The 21,662-nt window shown below is 47.4% G+C and overlaps 1 protein-coding gene across 1 annotated transcript in view; it reads right to left on the bottom strand.

Moving 5' to 3' along the window:
- Nucleotides 1-8,151: 8,151 nt before the first annotated feature.
- DDX47 (DEAD-box helicase 47) overlaps nucleotides 8,152-21,662 on the bottom strand; it is a 76,923-nt gene continuing 63,412 nt past the window's right edge. The window contains exon 12 of the mRNA XM_068110695.2: nucleotides 8,152-8,600. Coding sequence (XP_067966796.1) covers nucleotides 8,490-8,600 — 111 coding nt within the window. The 3' untranslated portion in view covers nucleotides 8,152-8,489. The remainder of the gene's footprint in view (nucleotides 8,601-21,662) is intronic.

Below are 21,662 nucleotides of genomic sequence, written 5' to 3'. Positions count from 1 at the left end.
CATCTCCCACCAGGACAGTGTCTGTTGTTCGTGCAGAGGCGACAGCTGTTTGAACAATTAACAAATCAGCATCTTGCTTCGCATGAAATGTATTGCACCCAGCTGTCTCCAGTTTGTCACTCAGATAAGAAATGAAGCGCTGTTTGTTCCTCGCATTGTTCAAGAAATCCTCTTTTCTGGATTGAATCACCATTTCACCTGCGAAGTGAACTGTCACACCAGTACAGGCTCCTGTTCTTCTCATGTGTGTGGCATCTTTCGTTGATGGGTCATCATTGTAGCCATCAAAGACAACAGTAGCATCAGCATATTTCTGTACAACATAGTTGGTGTATAGATCACACACATAATCTAAGGTAGAAACTCTTGGCCAGGGTAGTCTGTGAAGTAGAGCACCACCATCAAGGATGTACTGGACATTTTCAGTAGGTTCTCGTTGTTTCTCTAGGATGACTTTCCAGATGGAATCAGCAAGAGTTGCCTTATTGGCCTGCAGTGGAAGGGAGGAAGATTCGAACAATGCAGGAGGGTGACTTCAGAGTTCATACTTGAACAGTGATGGAACATCTTCACAGCGTTCAGCGACAGTTATCAGCCTCTGGAATATCAGCTGTGGATCCACCTTCACAGATTCGCCTTTGATTTTGACAGTTGATCTTGTACCGAGTGTCTTTGCTTGATCAGCTTTTCGGAAGACAAACTCATCGACAGATTTCCCAACCATTGACGCTAGAATCCGTTCACCAACCTCTCTTGATCTTTCAACATTGACTCCTTCCTGAGCTTTCATGCCATTTGCAATGTTGAGCAGTGTACTGTTATTAACAAATGGGTTTCTCTTTTCAAGATAACTGATAAGGTCAAGGGTGTCGCTGACATCTCTAGCTTGTCATGCTGATGATATGTCCTTGTGTTGGTCACTGGTTTCATATGACACACCACTGAGCTTTTGCATGACATCATTGATGTTTGCACATGCTGGCATAGATAGGACCCACACCAAGCGCTGGGTTTTTGTCATCCCCTTGCCTCTTGTAAGTCCCCCACTTGTCTTAACACTTCTCATGAGCACTTGCTCAATAATGAGATCGGTCGACAATCCTGACCAATATCTATCGCTGCGTCTCACCACATGGTATCCCTGCTCAAATTTCTGGTTGACTTCTGGGTGTGTCTCTGGCAGATTTAACATCATTTGAAGATAGATATATGCAGACTTTGCATATAGTGTGTGTCCAGATGCTGCAAAGTATGGTAACATTTCACGTACTGATTGGAGATGCATTTTCCAATTGCCTGTGCGTTCAGCCTTGAGAAACCTCTGTAGAATGTCTACCATTTCCATATATTGTACCCAGAGTTCTGCGGTCCGCATTGTGGTCATTATATCTTTCTTTTCCTTCAGTTTGCTTTGAATTCTGATCCAGACATCTGCCAAACACACATTTTCTACAGATGTTGTAGAGGAAACTGCATTGTCATATACTTCTGCTGCTATGGTCAAGTCGGTTGTGTCAGAATGTTGTTCGACATCATCACCTGTCATCACTTCATCAGGGTCCTCTGCTTTCATTTTGGATGGCACTGGTACATTGTATGCGCTGGACAGAAGGATGGTGTTCAGTGCAGCATCTACTAGCATGTGACCACGGACTGCTCTGGACACAGCCTTGCCAGTCAACATGTGGCTCACGGTGTTACTAGCGTACACAACCTCAAGGACTTCTTCCAATCCGGAACCTGCCATCAGATGCCCAATGCTACCCAGGAAACTCATTTCCATGTGAAACCCTCCCAGTTTGAGGACCATTCGCTGGAGATGACTGTCAACTGGTTGAGATCGAACAATTGATAATGCTTTCCAATACAAGGGTTGATCGAATGTGAGGACAGGAGTAACACCATGTCGCATGGCCTGAGCTGACACAAACTTTAGTGTGGAATAGATACAATTTGGATCACTAGGATTGAGATCAATCATTGGAAGGAATATCACAGAAGACTGTCCTGGATATTGGCCATGATGGAACATTTGCATCATACCAGACCATGCTGGTCTTGGAGAGCGAAGAAATCGGGAGGTTTTCCATAGAATGTCAAGTTGAGATGTCGGATCATCTGCAGCCGTGTGTACAAGTGGCAGATAGGTGAGTGGTGGCATCATTGCAGGGATATGGAAGTACTCAATGTTTATACGGCCAACTGCAGCAATGTCCGAAGCTGTAACAGACATTGTGGGGACAGGTCTTGAGGTCTTTATTTGTGGTGTAACAGTAGCTATGATGCCCATGCCATGAAATGTCCCAGTGCCATCTACTGTTGCTACGTTATAGTCAACATTGTCCGCAATATACTGGATGCATTGTTCTTGAGTAAAGAGTGTTAGAGTTAGAGTGTTATAATTATAATTCGAGTATTTATTTATTATTTATTACAGTATAATTATAATTATAATTAGAGTGTTATAATTATTATTTCATTGCTATTACTAACTTCTATAATTGCAGATTGGTGGCCATATTGGATTATGCAAATTAGACATATTTCCCATGTTGGGATTGCTTGGGACTTTAAGTATGTTGTTCTGGGGATGTTGTAGAAATGTATTGTGGCAAAAAAAATTCTGTTGCAATTTGTTCCAAGTTGAGTGAAAAAATGGGCTAGATTGCCTGGACCATATTTGATGAAATTATAAAGACTTTGGTGAGTTATAAGTGTGACAAGCATGTGCACGGGATTCTTCCCAGAAGAATGAGTGGTCGCATTAGCTTGTACGACTTAAAATGAGCGAGTTTTGTTTTGACGTTTGGGCCAGTTTTACATGTTGTATCCCTAAGGAATGAAACGAACGTTTTTCTGGCTTACAATTTTATTTGAAGTCACACATGCCTCAAAATACACTCACTTATATAGAATTGAACGCTGAATCCGGAAATGTAAAATAAATTGCCTTTTTTTTTTTTTACATTATCTTCTATATATTCTAAATATATATCTGTGCAGTGTCTGTCTTGTGTTGTCTTGTCTTGTGTTATCACTGCCAAAGCGAACGACCACAGAACCCCCCCCCCCCCCCTCTATTTACATGAAATGGTTTGGTCCATTCGCAAAGCCAAAGCGAACGGCTTGCGAGTACGGTGACCATACCTTGGGAACCACTTGTCCGATTAATTTCAAACCTTGAAAAGGCACATCCTCGGGTCCCCAGCAATATACCTGGCAAGTTTCAAGTATATCGGACCGGTAGTTGTCGAGAAACAGCGGTCACAGACAAACAAACACACACACACACACACACACACACACACACACACACAGACACACATACACACAGAGATTACTGGAATTATAGATAGATGTGAGAGTTGTGTGTTTTATTTATTTATTATCATTATTTGTATACAAGATTGAGGCTCGTGTAAGAGCTAACATTAATGACCAAAAAGCAAAACAAATGGACACAAGACGAAATAAAGGGAGCAGGAGACAATATGGGGAGAGAAGGGGAAGCACACAAGTACAACATTTGAGAGCAGGGACATCAGGAGATCTGTGGGAGGTAGAAGGCTTGGGGGGGGAGGCGTGGGAAGGGGGTGGCGGTGGGAGAGGTTAAAAAAACACATGGACACTGCTAGGACTTCCAGGAAAGAAGTCAAAGAAGTCAGTATTTCAGAAAAGTGGATCTGGGGTGAATTAACAGAGGTAGAAAAGATCAAGGTTTTGGATGGGGGTGGGGGGGGGGGGGGAGATAAGAGATGGTGGTGAACAGTTGTTTTAAAGACCTGGAGGGATGAGTGGGATTGAAGAGAGTGAGGGAGTTTGTTCCAGAGGCGGGAGAAAAGAGGAATGAAAGAGTGAAGGTGAGCAGAGAGTCTTGATTTTGGCAGTTTCACCAGAAGAGGGTTGCAGGCAGATCTTGTGCGACCTGTCGGAGTACTTGGGGGGGAGAGCACAGACCAGGCTTGGGGGGGGGGGGCAAGGCCAGAGAGGAGTCAGTAGAAGACAGAAAGATCACCAACATGCCTGCAGTAAGTGAGTGAAAGGCCCTCACAATCGGCTTCACCGTGGGAGATTCCAATGATTCCGAAAACTTTGGTTTCAACAGCGTGAAGCCGAGAGAGGTGTGAGGCAGGAGCACCAGCCCAGAGTGGAGAGCAGTATTCCATTAAGTTGCGGATGAAAGCCTTGTATGTGGTGAGGAGCTCAGGTGTGTCAAGGAAGGACTTCGCACAACGGAGAATGCCCAGTCGCCTACTGGCTTTGGAGGCCAGCTTGGAAATGTGTTTTTCCCAGGAAAGATCTTGGCAGATTGTGAGACCCAAGAGATTGAGTGACAGAACTTCTTGGAGATGATTGTTGAGAAAGTAGATGGGAGGGTTGTCCAGGCGGTCTTTTCGTAGACGTGTCCAGACAGAGTTCTTAATACAATTACTTGTTTTGTTCTACACAATTGCATTGGTGTGGTTTTACCATGGTTTATGAGAACACTCAAAATAACAAATCTTTCTGCCGCGTTCCCTCTCAAGACTCTGAGGGGCAGCGTAACCTGAGTTTGAGGAGGTAACACGTAACAGAAATACACGTAACAGAAATAAACGCAACACTATCTTGGATTGTGACACGGGATGAAACGAAGATGCCACTTGCATCGTATGCAGCTCAAGGCTGCAGTGTAGCATCATTTGCTGATCAGGGTGCGACTGTACCTCTGATGCAATGCACTCTAAGGTTAGGAAGGACACCGTGGTATCTTTCGCGTCTACAAAGTAATACCGACAGATGAGACATCACCCTGTCTGTGTGAAGCACTATGAATGAATGATCGTTGTCAGGCCATTTTTCCCCGCTAGAGCAGGGGTTAGCCTTGTGGTCCCCATGACAATCGTGGTTCCCTTTTTGAGGCAATTATTTTGTGGCTGGATGCCCTTCCTGACGCCAACCCTTAGTCACCTCTTACGATGTGCAGGAATACGGTGTACCTATTCTAGGTCGGGGTACGCACCGGGATCATTCATCCCAGCAAGCTGGTACTCAATTTGCCGACCTCGGAAGGATGACAGGCTGAGTCAACCCCCCTGGTGTTAATTCAGTGATCGACCGGGATTCGAACTCAGGATCCTAGGATCCCAAGCCGGCACCCTAACCGCTAAGCCAACATCAGGCTTCTGTGTGAAACACTATAATGACAGTTTGTAGTTGGGTAGGGATTCGATCCCAAGCCAGAAAGCTTAGGGCGGCGAGTGTACGTAACGCTGGACCACCCTGCCAACTCCAATATGCCACTACAAACTGGAGAGACAAAGCAGAGTGGAAGCGTCCAACAGCTGTTGTGGAAGAAGGTTCAAGGTTCAGTAGTTTATTGGTAAAATCATGCTGATAATATGCTGGGAAATGAAAGGTCCCCTTTTGATTCGATTCCAACAGTGACAGGTGCCACCAATTGTGAAACAACATTCGCAGACGTCCTGTCCCCGGTTGTGCTCAGGCAACAGGTCAATTCAAGATGTCACACCTGCCATACACGCCAGAATCACGACGGCCTAATTTCAGCAAAACAATCCAATTCGTTAGACATTTTTGTTGCCTCTTCGTCTTCTTTCTCCGCTCTACGTCTTCAGCACATTGCAAATTTGGGGCATATCGTTCAGCCGATGTCATTTATGGGGATCCTCGTTCAGTATGTTGAACGTCCATGCAAGTTTTTAAGCAAACGTAATTTGAAAATCAATTTATTGAAAAAAAAAATCCATCACACAATATAAATAATCACTCAAAAGTGGCATATTTTGCAGAACGAGTCCCTTTAACATTGTTGCACAACCTGACCAATTGCATTCCAGGTATGTGTGGGATTTATAGGTAAGTCCTTCACAACACATTTTTATATTCAATTCATTTTATAAAAATAATTTTTCTTGAATAATCATCATGAAGAAGATTTTTTTTTCTCTTTAAAACCCTTTTGATGTACCATACTCATTACAGAGCGTTCGTGCTGTTGAAGCAGTTTCCTGGCAAGTGTTATACTGGGTGGTTTGCCATTGCCTTCCCTGCATTGTTTGTCTGTGCTCTATCTTTTTAAATGCTGACCGTCAAGCAAGGAAGCAGAACGTGCCATTTTAAAAGTCTTTGGTACGACTCGGACGGGGTTTGAAACACCCACCTCCCAGACCCGGAGCGGACGCTCTAACCATTACACCATCGAGCTCGGCTTTTTAAATATAGCTGGGTTAAAGTTGTTTGTGCTAATGACAGAGAAAGCAAGATATTTACAAAATATTATTCAAAAAAATAAATACATACAGTCACGTGAAAAAGTAAGTACACCCCATGTAAAGTTTTGACTTTTTCAACATATTTCAACATACAGCTATTTGATCTTCATTTCAACAATACTGATAGATAAAGGTGATATAATATAACAAATGTCATGAAACATTTACATTTTGTAGTCCATTGTATAATTTTAATAAACATAAATGCAAATTTCGCATGTGGAAAAAGTAAGTACACCCCTACATTTATCACTACTTCAAATACCTAAAATTAGAATCGGGTGCACCAGCTCAGGTGCAAATGATTAGAACATCGCTGGAGAGGATCTTGGAGGAACCTGTCTTCTTTAAACCTCAGACATTTAGTTTGGTTTGCTCTTTGTTGTTGAAGTGTGCGGCGTCACCATGCCAAGATCAAAAGAGCTCTCTGAGGCCTTCAGAAAGAAGGTTATAGATGCCTACGAGTCTGGGAAGGGATTTAAAATGATCTCCAAACAATTTGAAATCAATCATTCGACTGTCCGGAAGATCATCCACAAGTGGAGAAGATTCCAAACAACTGCCAACTTGTTCAGGCCAGGCCGCCCCAGCAAGTTCAGCCCGAGAGCAGACCGCAAGATGCTGAAAGAAGTCTCTAAGAACCCCAGAATGTTATCACGGGACCTACAGGTAGCTCTTGCCACTGTTGATGTCAAAGTGCATGAGTACCATTCTCCTCGAGAAAGAGCTCCTCGAGAAAGAGGCTGCGCAAATTTGATCTACATGGGAGGTGTGCCAGGAGGAAACATTTGCTGTCCAGAAAGAACATCAGGGCAAGACTAAAGTTTGCCAATGAATACCGAGGCAAAGACCAGCACTTCTGGAACAATATGCTCTGGACAGATGAGTCAAAGGTAGAGCTATTTGGCGACAGTACCGGAAGACATGTTTGGCGAAAACCAAAGACAGCATTTGACTACAAGAACCTGATACCAACTGTAAAGCATGGAAAAGGTGGTGGAAATATTATGGTTTGGGGTAGCTTTGCTGCATCAGGGCCTGGGCAGCTCACCATCATAGAATCCACTATGAATTTTTCATTGTACCAGAGGGTGCTTGAGGATAATGTGAGGCCATCTGTCGGAAAGTTGAAGCTCAACCGAAGGTGGACCATGCAACATGACAATGACCCTAAACATACCAGTAAATCCACCCAAGGAATGGCTGAAAAGAAAGAAATGGAGGGTTCTGGAATGGGTGGCCAAGTCAAAGCCCGGATCTAAATCCCATCGAGATGCTGTGGGGGGATTTGAAACGAGCTGTGCATACAAGAAACCCCTCAAACATCGCACAGCTGAAATAATTCTGCATGGAGGAGTGGGCAAAAATTTCTCACAGTCGATGCCAGAGACTGGTAGACAGTTATAAGAAACGCCTACTTGAGGTTGTTTCTTGCAAAGGGAGCAATACCACCTATTAGAGCCAAGGGTGTACTTACTTTTTCCACACGTGAAATTTGCATTTAAGTTTATTTAAATTATACAATGGACTACAAAATGTAAATGTTTCATGATATTTGTTATATTATATCACCTTTATCTATCAATATTGTTGAAATGAAGATCAAATAGCTGTATGTTGAAAAAGTCAAAACTTTACATGGGGTGTATTTACTTTTTCACGTGACTGTATAACGGTAATTTTTAATTTAAAAATGCAAAAATGAGTCAAGGGTTGGAGAGCAACAAAAACAAACGTCACTAATTAAATAAAAAGGCAGAGGTTCATCGTTATTAAATAAATAAGTTAAGAGGTCAATGCAGAATAGAAAAAAATAAAAAAATAATCGCAGCATAGTAAAAGGAAAGCAAAATTGTACAAAACAAATTGAACGGTATTTACGGGTTATTAACAAATTTAATGGTGGTTTGTACATGGGGTCCTAAAGTTTGTTTATTTCATCTACAAACTCCAATCTGTGCATAATGTGGAGACAACAACCGAAAGGGCTGCACACACATTTATCAACATCAGTGGGTTGCTTTCATCACAGCTGTTAGGAAGAAGAAATAAAATCCATCATCGATAGATTTATCTCGGGACCTTCAAGTAGCATCAACATAAGGAACGGAAAATACCGTTTACACACAAACCCCAATCCTTTCTGTACAAAGATCTGATAAATCAACCTTGATGCATGTGGGAAAAAAACCCCGACACATTTCTGCATTTGATTCATTTTTTCCATTTCCCTCCTTTTATCTTCTTACGAAATCCAACAGACTCTTCTGTATCATCTGCATCTTCTCTCCGCTTTTTCCTTTTTCCATGAATCTCTTTCATTTCCTGTTTGGAAAAGTAGAGGAGCAAATGGTTAAAAAAGAAATGATGTATGTATGTGTGTCTGTGTATATATATATATATATTGTTGCGGATATGAGATTGGCCTCCATCTATATCCGCTTGTAAATATTCCCCTATTTCCCCAATACTCCCCAACTATCCCCAATCCCCCATTCCCTAGTCCCATTGTCTGTAAACAACACTCTGTAGAACCGACCTTCCCCTATTTCCCCCATTCAATGTCGCACCCAGGTTCACCGCATCTCACGTAGACAACTATAGGACATCTTGCTAGTTATTCTTAGTCTATGTCAGTTAAGGACTCGTTTCCATTAATTCTGACTCTTCGTTGCACCAGAATGTGATTGTATGGCACCAGTAGTGAGTTTAGGACCTCCCAATACCTCCCCACAACCTCATCTCCGCATCCTCCCATCATCTCATGGAACTACAACAACAACTACAACAACAGAGGGGGGCGGCGCGGCGCGGCGCGGGGAGTGTGCGTCCTCACTCCGGCTTGGTTAGCCGCCATTGCCCATGTGCTCCACGGGGTTACCACGAAGGGGCTGACTGTCAGCTCCTCGTCAAGGGCGGAGCCCGGTAACCCCCCGCACCCAATAAGAAGCGGCGGGCCGATTCCATCTGGGGCGGAGCTAACGAGCCAAGGGCGTGTCACTCCCCGCTGGATATACGCAGCCACTTACCGGAGGTGACGAGAGATGCGCCCCCAGCTTGAAGAGAACCAGACGCCACCTCCAGCGCGACGATACCTCCCTGCATCTTTTGGACCGCGCTATCCTGTCCCTGAGCCAAGGTGCACCTTGTGCTGTCCAGCGACTACCTGCCCTTCCTTGCCATCAATCCCTGTGTGAGTCAGTCTTGTCCCGTTTATCTGTGGTCTGTCGGGAATAAGATAAGTGTGTCTAAGTGCCTACCTTCCTATGCTGTACCTCTTGTCCTTGTAATCTCAACGCTCTGCATACAAATATTATAACCTCCTCCGGAGGTCTTGAGAACTGTACCCCTGGTGTCGTGTCATCTAACCCAGCCGTTGTGTCCTTTCCTTAATTGATTTAGCATAGCGCGACTTAGTCAACGTTCGAGTGGAATCGGGTAAACTGTGCAGACGCGGTCATACCAAACCGCTCGGTAAACTAACATCCAAAACCGCGTCTGTAACATTTGGTGTCAGGAGTGGGATTAGAGTTCGGTTGAATCTTTCCACCATCCCGTCAGATTGAGGTCTTAAAGGCGTTGTTCTGGTTTTCCGAATTGACAGGAGACTGCACACATCCTTTAGCAATTTGCTCTCAAAATTTCGTCCCTGGTCGGTGTGCAACTCCTGTGGAATCCCATGCCGGCACACAAATCCTTCCACGAAGGCCTGCGCTACCACCCCTGCTTCTTGGTTGGGGAGGGCGTAGGCCTCCGGCCACTTGGTGAAGTAGTCCATCACAACGAGGATGTACTTATTACCTCGGCGGGTGCGGGGTAGTGGGCCTAGGATATCCATGGCCACCCGCTCTAGGGGGGCCCCCACCTGGTGTAATTGAAGGGGGGCCCTCATCCTCCGTGCTGGTCCCTTTTTGGCAGTACAGGCGTCGCATCTCCGACACCAGTCCTGTATGACGCGCCTCATATTCACCCAATAAAACCTCCGGCGTACCTGCGATGTCGTCTTTGTCCTGCCCAAATGGCCGCCGGGGCGGGTACCATGCACCTGTTGTAATATATCGGTCTTAAATTTATTTGGGACTACCACCAGCCAGGAAGTTTTATCAGAGGGAACCTCCACCCACTTGCGATACAAGATGTTATCCTTCAATTCCAGGGTCTGCCACTGAGCCCAATACGCCTTGGTCTGTGCCCCGAGGGGGGTGACCTCTTCCCCCTAAGGTCTTTGCCCCAATTTGACCCAATTGAACACTGGCCCCAGGACAGGATCCTCCTGCTGGGCCGTGCTCCATGCCAAAGTTCCGAATTCCTCATCTGCGGTTAGTGGCAAAATTGGCCCTCTCACCCGGGTTGCCCGGACAACGAGGGTCGGGTCCGAATCGCCCAATTGTTCCCTCTCCTCGTGTCTCGCACAAAATTTGCAGTTTTCCCCCAGACAAGGACGCCGAGAGAGTGCGTCCGCATTACCATGGGCCTTCCCGGCCCTATGGGCCACATCAAAATCGTACTGCTGCAACTTTTCCAACCACCTTGCAATTTGGCCCTCTGGTTCCTTGAACCGAAGGAGCCATTGCAAGGAGGAATGGTCAGTTCTAACCAAAAATTTCCGCCCGTACAAGTACGGGTGGAAATGGTTCATGGCAGCCAGCATAGCCAATAACTCTTTGCGAGTGACGCAATAATTTCTCTCGGGCCTACTTAAGGCCCGACTATAATAACCAATCACTCTCTCCACGCCCTCCTGTGTCTGAGACAAAACTGCGCCCAATCCTTCCTGGCTCGCATCCGTGTCCAGGGTAAATGCCCCGTTGCTAGTGGGGTAAGCTAGAAGGCGTGCGGATGTTAGACACCCCTTCAATTTTTGGAAGGCCTCGTGGCACTCCCGTGTCCAATTAAATCGCGTCCCATTCTCCGTAAGCCGGTGGAGGGGACGGGCCAACTCCGCAAATTTCGCCACAAAGCGCCGGTAGTAGGAGCAGAGTCCCAAAAATCCCCGCACCTCTTTGATGGTACGTGGTGCGGGCCACTCCTCTACCGCTTTAATTTTGTCTGGGTCCGTTTTTACCCCCTCGCAACCGATGACGTGGCCTAAATAGGCCACCTCCTTGGCAAACAAGGTGCACTTACTCGGGTTCAGCTTCAACCCTGCCTGTCTGAGGCACCCGAACACCTGGTCCAAATTAGCTACTGCCTGGGGGAACGTTTGGGCATGTACCAGGACGTCATCCAGGTACACCAGGCATGATTGCCATGGCATGCCGCCCAGTACATGCTCCATCAATCTTTCAAAGGTGGCGGGGGCGTTACACAAACCAAACGGCATCACAGTAAACTGATACAGTCCCTTACCTGTGGAAAATGCCGTTTTCTCCTTCCCTGCCCTATCCATCTCCACCTGCCAATACCCACTCTTGAGGTCCAAAGTCGAGAACCAATTTGAGCCCGCAACGGCATCGAGGGTGTCATCAATTCTTGGCAGGGGATATGAGTCCTTGAGTGTCACGTTGTTTAGCTGGCGATAGTCCACGCAGAACCGCGTGGTCCCATCCTTCTTTTTGACCAGCACAACAGGTGACATCCAAGGACTTCCCGAGGGCTCGATCACACCTGCGTCGAGCATTTTTTCAACCTGCTCGTCAGCTTCCGCCCTCTTGCTCCAAGGGAGCCGTCGGGCGGCCTGACGAATAGGCCGGGCCTCACCGGTGTGGATCTGATGTTTCACCAGGCCCGTACGTCCAATATCCTCGGTGGACAGGGAGAAGAGGTCCAAATGGGACCCAACCAGTTTGTGTAAGGCCTCCCTCTGGGTACCTCCCAACTCTACGCTACTACGATTTACCATCTCGCAAATGGGATCGGGCCAATTCCTACTTCTTATTGAAGGCTCCCCCCGGGGTCGGCTCGGCTGGACGTTCTCGCCCCTCACTGTCGCGACTTCCTCAACTGGGGTGCAGCCAGCTACCCTCGTGCCCCTTACTATAGTGCGTGGTTCTGTACTCATATTTATTACTCGGACGGCCACTACCGGTCCGTCCGTTTTTACAAGGGTGCGGCCCACGATTAAACCCGGTATGGACTGCGCTGCCACCGGTTCGACCAGGCCGCAGGACTCCTGCCATGTTGGGCGAGCTGCCCACCGGGCCGGCACTATCGCCTCGGCCCTTGGGGGGATGGTCACGGCCTCGGAAGCCTCCAGCTCCGCTCTCTCGGCCGTGCTCACTCCCCCTAACGGCAGCTCTTCTACTCCCACCTGCAGGATCCCCCGGCACAAGTCGATTTTACAACCGCTGGCAGTCAACAAATCCAACCCTATTAAACATGGGTCGCACACCTCCGCCACCCAAACATCTATCTCCCTCCTTACCGACCCTAACTTGAGGGTCACAGAACCACGCCCTATGATCGGGGCCGTTACCCCGGTAGCAAGTTGCAAACTATAATTTTGCAGGCGCTGTATCTTATCCCAGCCACCTGCGCTCGAATCAAGGACCACAGGGCTGATGATCGTGGCGCTAGCTCCTGTGTCCACCACGGCGTCTACCCCCACGCCGGCAATTTTGCATCTGATTGTCAGGCTACCGGTTCCAATTTGGCCACAATAAATGACCTGTCGCGTCAATGAGGGCTCTCCTCCATCCTCTTCTGCCGAACACCGCCCTACGTGCCCGACACCTTCTAGTTTCCCGGGGTCTGGCGGGGGGGTGTCTGGGGTCGGCTAACCCGCTCCCCCCTGGGCGGAGTTGAGGACCTCAACCGCCGGGGATCATCCCGGCGTGCGGCTCGACAGTGCCGCGCCAGGTGACCCAGACGGTTGCAGGTATAGCACCTCACCTTAGTATAGTGGCTTCGTAAAGCCGAGCAATGAATGCGGGTTGTTTGGTGCCAGCGGCTGGATACGTCCCGCATTCGGTGCAGGGAAGGAGGTTTACCCGGGCCGAGATCCCACGCACCATCTCGGCACGGAGCCATCCCATGGCCCGATCTCGACCTGCCGGAATGCCTCAACAAAAAGTGGTCGCCATGACGACCCTTCCTATCGGGCTGCCCGCTCCGCCTAGTGGAGCCCGGACGCGGCCGTTCCACGCGAGGCCCAGCGTGGATCGCGCACGGCGGTCCTTTCGAACCCGCCGTGGCTCGGATCCCCGCTGGTTCTCGCGGCACGCGAAGCCCGGCACGCACCGAGGGCCCGCTTCGGCTAAAGGTCGACCTAACCTCTAACCCGGTTACCGTCGATGCTTCACCTGCACGCTTACATGCACACGCTACCCCTTTCTTGCTCATACATGCAGCCGTTTCCATGCTCCTCGTCGTACCTCTTCTTACACACCTCGGTACACTCATTCCGCTCACCGACTTGGTCACACACCTGACCACCGAACACCTTGGCACACATTCGTCGCTCGCACACCTCACCAACACACCTCTTCGCGCCCCCTCCTCGGTCACCTCCTCTGTGACAATCACAGGTGTGCTCTCACAGGTGTGTGGAATATATGGAGCAGAGAATGAGTGGTGTGGAGAGAGTTGGAGTGAGTGGTACGGAGTGGTGTGCATGGTGCGAAGGTGTGGATGGGGGAAGAGTGGACCCCTTTCACGAGTACCCGGGGCGGGTAGTGTAAGTGTTAGGTAGAGGGTATAGGTAAATTGTGGTTGGATATTGGCATTTGTGGTGCGGTTGCAGAATGGTATTGTGGATGGGTGCATTAGTGTTGTGGAAATGGCTGGGCGTGTAGCCTGTTAGTGTGTGTAGTTGGTTTGGGCACTCCACCACTGTGAGGATGTCGGCCAGGTGAGGCCGCAGGTGGGCTCTGGGAGCCGGTAGAGTTGTGGACGGGGCCCGAGGATCCGGAGGACGGACCCGGGTAGCCCAGTGCCAGAGAGGGCACCGAGTGGGGAGAGCGCCAGAGGGCCTTCCCCAGGTAGATAGGTTAGGGTAAGGAGCAGGTAAGCTCGGAGGCAACTGCAGTGGTGGAGGTGTGCAGGTGGGTAGACCTGCTGGGAGAGCTACACGTCGCAGCCCAGAAATTGTGCGAGGGCACCGAGAGATGAATCGGGGGAGTGAGACCCCAAATTGAGAGGCACCACAGTTTAGTCAATGGGAATTGGTTTTTGGAACCCATAGTGTAAGTTGGCCAATGGATTGGCAGGGAAAGACCCCGGGTAATGTAAAGTTGTTAAAGTCATTTAGGAAATAGTTAGGATTGATGAACCTGTCGCACCATACGCAGCCACTTACCTGAGGTGAAGATGATGACTCCACACCTGTGTTTTCTTTGTTCTGTGTGCAGGAAATGAGAATTGCTGTGTGGATTTGTGAGACGCATCACGACGTGGATGAGACATTCGGGTGATTCCATCTCTCCCTCCCTAGGAGGGACTGATGATGAATTGGTGATGGCAAATTTTGATGTTGAGTTGGCGATGGCAAATGGTGATGAGAGTTGGAAATGGCAAATTTGATTGGATAGGAGGGAGAGAAGACGAATTTGGTTTATGGGAGGAACGGGGAAGACAGTAGGGACGTTTGTTGATTTGTAAAGTAGATGTTTATGGGTAGTGTTGTGTTTTTTGGATACAGTAAGGGGTAAGGGAGGGGCCATGTAGGTTACCCGGTGGGGGGGGGGGCGTACGGTAGGAACGTACCTGTCTCACCTGGTTCCCATGTGCCCCCAGTGTGCATTACCTTATATTGCATGCACTTTTGCGCCCTTACCACCTTACTCACTTGTCTTCTTCTTTTGTCTCCCACCTCCGAGGATCTGGCTTTGGGGCAGAGAGAGAGGAGAGAGAGGTGCTGGCTCCGCAGTTGTGGGCCTGCACTTTCGCTGCTTGCTGCCGGGATCGATACACCATATGGACCGCAATTTTTGTGGCCGCCCACCATGGACCGCAGTCTTTTGCGGCCAAGCACCACCCGTTGATGGACCCATGGGTCAACGTGGCACCTATGCCATACAGGTGAACCACTTTTAGTTGGCCCCCTGACGGCCACAATTTAGAAATGGACGCGGTTGGCGCCTTTCTTTATTTTTGAAGGAAGCCAGAACACCAAGTGGGCTCCAAGGCAAGACCAGCGGCAGAACATCGGCCGGCTGCGACACCACCGGTGATTGTTGAACACTTTATTGGTGCACCGGATGGTGCTGACTGTACATGATGGGGTGGTGCTTTTGGTGCTTGGAAGGGGTGCTCTGCACATTATTAAAGGCCGTAGGGCCACAGGGCACTCGTGGGTTGGTGTATCGATGCTGGCATGCGTGCTCTCTCTATGCATAACATCTGCATGTGTTCCTCCAAAAACAGGTCCTGGATCGTAGTGTAAATATCAGCGTAGTCTTGTGTAAATAATGCTCCCTACCGGCTGTATGTTTAGTTTGAGAATTCTTTCCGCGATTCGGTTATCCTGTGGGTGTGTTTCTGTGAGGAGAAGGGTGCAACGTCGCAGGGGGACATATTTACTCATTTGTGAACATCTGTAAAACTGTCGCACTCAGGGTAGAGTTAATAGTAGAGGGAACTACATCTGAGTGCCACACTAAAGTTAGGTAAAAATTTATCGGGTCGGGACGCCCCGAGGTAGAGAAGGGTGCAATGTTGCGGATATGAGATTCGCCTCCATCTATATCCGCTTGTAAATATTCCCCTATTTCCCCAATACTCCCCAACTATCCCCAATCCCCCATTCCCTAGTCCCATTGTCTGTAAACAACACTCTGTAGAACCGATCTTCCCCTATTTCCCCCATTCAATGTCGCACCCAGGTTCACCGCATCTCACATAGACAACTATAGGACATCTTGCTAGTTATTCTTAGTCTATGTCAGTTAAGGACTCGTTTCCATTAATTCTGACTCTTCGTTGCACCAGAATGTGATTGTATGGCACCAGTAGTGAGTTTAGGACCTCCCAATACCTCCCCACAACCTCATCTCCGCATCCTCCCATCATCTCATGGAACTACAACAACAACTACAACAACAGAGGGGGGCGGCGCGGCGCGGCGCAGGGAGTGTGCGTCCTCACTCCGGCTTGGTTAGCCGCCATTGCCCATGTGCTCCACGGGGTTACCACGAAGGGGCTGACTGTCAGCTCCTCATCAAGGGCGGAGCCCGGTAACCCCCCGCACCCAATAAGAAGCGGCGGGCCGATTCCATCTGGGGCGGAGCTAACGAGCCGAGGGCGTGTCACTCCCCGCTGGATATACGCAGCCACTTACCGGAGGTGACGAGAGATGCGCCCCCAGCTTGAAGAGAACCAGACGCCACCTCCAGCGCGACGATACCTCCCTGCATCTTTTGGACCGCGCTATCCTGTCCCTGAGCCAAGGTGCACCTTGTGCTGTCCAGCGACTACCTGCCCTTCCTTGCCATCAATCCCTGTGTGAGTCAGTCTTGTCCCGTTTATCTGTGGTCTGTCGGGAAATAAGATAAGTGTGTCTAAGTGCCTACCTTCCTATGCTGTACCTCTTGTCCTTGTAATCTCAACGCTCTGCATACAAATATTATAACCTCCTCCGGAGGTCTTGAGAACTGTACCCCTGGTGTCGTGTCATCTAACCCAGCCGTTGTGTCCTTTCCTTAATTGATTTAGCATAGCGCGACTTAGTCAACGTTCGAGTGGAATCGGGTAAACTGTGCAGACGCGGTCATACCAAACATATATATATATATATATATATATATATATATATATATATATATATATATATATATATATATATATATATGTCAGCCATTAAGGTTTAAACTAAATGACTCAATTGATCATAACATCTGAAATTATATATCGTGCTTCTGAAAAACTGATTTGAACTCAACTGCAGGCAGAGGTGAGTGGACAAAATGTGGTTTCGAGGCTCGAGGTGCAGGGTGGATCCTTAGCCTAGTAAATTAGTCCTTGAATTATGTGCCAAACAGTAGATAAAATGTTCGCGACCCACGTACAGGAAAACATGGCGCCAAACGCCTCCTTCACGAAGGGAATAATTAATTATATATCTTTGTAGTTTTAGTATGTCTCCTAAAGCAAGGACGTAACCTAACACCTCGGAAGAAATATAGACATTACATATACTTGATTGTAATGGTATTCAGCATGTGTATCCAATCATTCATCTACCATTTAGCCTAGTGTATGAGAATATTTTCTTCGGCCTGCGCTCAGGTCTGATATGTTTAGATAAAAAGCCAGAAAGGCGCAGCCTATCATTATGCTTACATCGTGTTGTCTAAATTTGACCTTCTGTAGGACGGGACAATGGGAGATGTTGTCCTTATGGCCCAGTATTGCTATGTTTTTAGCGCAGATTCTTGTCTAATATTTTGCTATAAATGAAATGCCTTTCCACTTATTTTTCAGCGAGTGTCTTGAGGAATTGTCCGCTGCGTGTAGGCGGTACATTCTCGAGCCTCGCTCCACACGTGTGTGTATAATCGATTTTATTAAACATTGTTGTTCTTCTTCTTCTGATTCTTCTTCTTCTTCCTTCCCTTGAGGTCTTCGATCTCGACAATTTTGGTGTCAGGAGTGGGATCATCCAAGTGTGCAGACGAGGTGGATCCTCACGTTCCAGGTCGGAAAGGAGGCCTGCCGGCATCTAATTTGGTGGGTACGCATTTTTGCACCTCGAAATTGAAGCCTCCCGCCTTGCTTTGGACGTGTGGACCTCTGTCGGCTGTACAACTTGGCTTGCATTCCGAACCAAATTTAGTATAAACCAGAGCAGCAGTGGGTAATGAATCGATTATACAGGGCGCCCAAGATAAGGAGGGATATCCCTCAGGTAAGCTTCCTGCGTGGGAAGCAAGTAGACCCATATGTGGGTGATAGATAATAGGTGTTAAGTTACTCCGGCGTGAGAACTGCGTTTAAGGCTAGGGATCGGGGGGCGACCCGATCTTAGGACTACTAGGAGGGATTAACCCAAGAATAAGGATAAGAATAGGTAATAGATCTTAGTGTTAAGAATACTCCGGCGTGAGTACTGTAATAAGATGAGTATTTTAAGTTAAGGTACGCACTGGATGTGTTGGAGTTCACAGGTAAGTAGGATTGAAGTGTGCATGAGTGCATGAATTTATACTGTATTGTATGGAGAATGAATGGTCAGTCACATGGTATGTGTGTATAAGGGAATGAATGATCTGTCATTGCAGCGTGTATTTGTGTTTATTGTGTGTGTGTCATTGATGTGTGTCATTGACTGACAAGGGATTCCCCAAATTGCCTGCGGGCGTTGGGCAATCCGGATGAGTAAAATTGGCAGGGAATAATGAGAATGTTATGGAGAGCATGTGTAGACAGGGCTTTAAAAAACAAGTGTTCAATTACATCCCCACATTAACGGCTCTCCAGATGTAGCAAGGGAGAATGGGAGTGAAATTCAAAAATGATAGGCTGTCAACCGACCGGGTGTTTATTCAACGGCATGGCCGGGGCTTGTATTTGGCCGACTTGGGATGGCAGAATGCGTTGAATGAAGGCGAGAATGACATGTGATGCTGACGTGAGTCCAATCGGAAGGATGGATGGTTATGGTTTCACCCGGTCCGTTTATCTGTCTGTCTGTCCGGACACGGAGCTCTTGGGGAGAGCCAGAAGGGGTTGGGGTGACCAAGATGAATGTGGACAATATATTAATTGTTCATATTAATCTATTAATCTCTGTATATTAATCTGTAAAAATATATTAATCTCTGTGTGTGTGTATCCGTATTTGTCTGGCTTTCTGGCTGTCCATGGAGTCATGTCTCTGAACACTGATTTTGAGGGAGTTGCAGGCGTGATGGAGTTGCAGGTGCGGACCAACAGCGGTGTCCGCGGTATCTACTGGGGGTCGAAGGTCACTCCCTCTGTGTCTGCAGACTTGTCGTTCGGCAGTGTCGAAAGACAGGTTCGATTGTCGGTCTGTCTGCTTGATTTTCGGGTCTCACTGAGTATATGGTATATACTCTGAGTATATGGTCGTTTTCGGTTTTGTGCTTTAATGAGGGTTGATTTGACTTCCCTGAAAGGGGGACAATAAATATTTGGTGTTAGCTGTTGTCATTTCGGATGTTTGCAGTTGTAATGTGAAGCCAGTCTGTCTGTCCAACTGGGTGTGTCTGACTGCGTCTGCAGATATGGATCAAGGAGGAGCAGTTTCTGCGGCGTTTGTTATGGTGTTGAATGTCTTTCACTGTGTCTGCTGACGTGTCGTGTGACTATGGGGACTATGATAGTGTGTCCTGGCGGGAAGAATCGTGGCAGCCTACAGATTTGAATGGAATGGCCTCTGTGAGACCATCCTGTTAGTACGTTGGGGGTTCGTCTGTCTGTCTGTCTGTGAATGGAAATTGAACTGGACTTCGACAGAAGGCAGGTGGGTGGTCACCTGCTGTGAATTGTGGTGGAACATTTGTGACGTCCCCTAATACGAGGGGATGAATTGGTTTGTAAATGTGTTGTGCAGGTACTTTCTCTGTAGGTAGCCAAATTCTATTGTTGTCAAGTCTCATGTAACCTTGGTTAACGTATATCTACGGACAAGAGCTGCACTTTATTTTAGTAAGTGACTGGGAAAGTTTGTTTTAAAAGGTGCCAGCGGAGTTGTTTAGAGTTATGGAGGTCACAACTCGCTGGAACCTCTTTGTTTATGTTTGGCTGACTTACATTGACTAGTATATGGGAAAAGGGGGACTGAAAATGCTTTGATTTTTTCGTGGATTGCCCATTAGGCATGTTTAGGATTTAATAGGGTGGTGGAGTTCTGTGGAATATGATGACGTTGTCTTATGGACACTTTGTGAGTGGCTAGACACGTGCCTGAAAGGGGAAATTGTATTCATAACTCATGTGGGTTGTGTCTGAAGAAAAGGTTTAAAAGGAAGTGAGAAGAATGTCGTGGAAAGTGCGAAGATGATAAAGGAAAGTCGAATTAGATGGATCATTTGTCAATGACAAGTGACTTTGCAAGGTTTGCTAAGAAAGGGAGGGGAAAAGATTATAAAAGTTGATGGAGAAGACAGGAAATAAAGAAAAGTGGTTAGTTATGGACTGTTGTTTTGTGATAAGAAGGTGATTGGGGGCTGGTGAAGATTGGATCACGGCTCTGCAGACCAGGTGAACAGAACCCCACCAGGTATATGGGAATTACATCAATTAAATTATAAAATGCATAGGAGGGTAAAGTTGGTGATTGCGGATGGAGATTAGCTAGAGAACTTGGAGACGATTTCGTTATTTTTCAGATAATTTTTCCAGTGGGTTTATACTGATGTGAAATTCGCGTATCTAGTAAGGAAGGGAAAAAATGTCCAGGTATTGATAAGATAACAGTGAAATTTTGAAATGAAGTGAAGGATAACAGTGAAGTGTTAGTGTGTTCGTTGCGATTTTTGGGAATGGCAGGGTACTGTTGTACATGGATGATGGACCGACTGCGGAAAACGCCAGTAAGGCGTCGATACAATGTTGAACACCGAACGGTCCATGTGTTGGACAACAATGAAGGGTTCATAATTAATTTGGCACCTCAAGACAGACGTTCCGACATCCGCACCAACAGAGTTCGATGTAATACAATTACAAGCCGCGGCCTCAAACGTAGAACATCAAGATTGGATTAAATTGGGAGCTCAACGCCCCGCGGAAGGACAAATGTGGACGATTAATGACAAACCCGTGGCACCGCGAGCTTTATTGCCATGGTTGGCACGCATTGGCGCATCAAAATGGCCATGTGTGCCATAGGGGGGTGATGAGGCAGGTCACTTCCACCTGGGCAGCACCAGGCCTTTCGACTGTGGTTACCATGGTCTGTCGCTCGTGCGCTATATGTCAACGGCATCAGCCAACAACGGATATGGCAGCACTTAAATTACCTATCATGGATGACATGTTTTTTAAAGTTTTGCATAGATCTCTCCCATGTGGCACACAGCATACATGAATGTGTTCGGGAAGCCCTGCCGGAGCCAGCAAGCAAGCCTATCCACACCACCATCCACACCACCAAGTTCTTCTGATCACACCAACAGCGGTGTTTTGGTGAGGGCAAGTCGTCCTGGGTACATGCCACACATTGTAAGTTGGCCATACCCACAAACACAGACACCTCAAACGCACCACCACAGATCGAGGATGCTGCACCACCGCTTGTTAGGAAAAAATTGACCAACATGAGGATTAGGTCTATTTCAATAAATAGATCAGGTTATTTTCCTTTTATTATTTGTTTATTGGGCAGCTATTGGGCCAGAGGCTAAAACAGGTGTCTGCAACAGGTGCATGGGATGCTAAGAGAGGTATTAGAGGACATTGGATTGACTTTAAATTGAAATGAAAATTGAAAGGGTGGATTAGGAAAATGAGTTTGTTCAAATAATCGTGGCATCTGTAGGATGCAAC

Source organism: Myxine glutinosa, chromosome 3 (genome assembly GCF_964187855.1).
Source record: "Myxine glutinosa chromosome 3, kmMyxGlut1.1, whole genome shotgun sequence".
NCBI lineage: Eukaryota > Metazoa > Chordata > Myxini > Myxiniformes > Myxinidae > Myxine > Myxine glutinosa.
The sequence above is the reverse complement of the archived record's forward strand: the minus strand, read 5'-3'. Positions and strand labels throughout refer to the sequence as shown.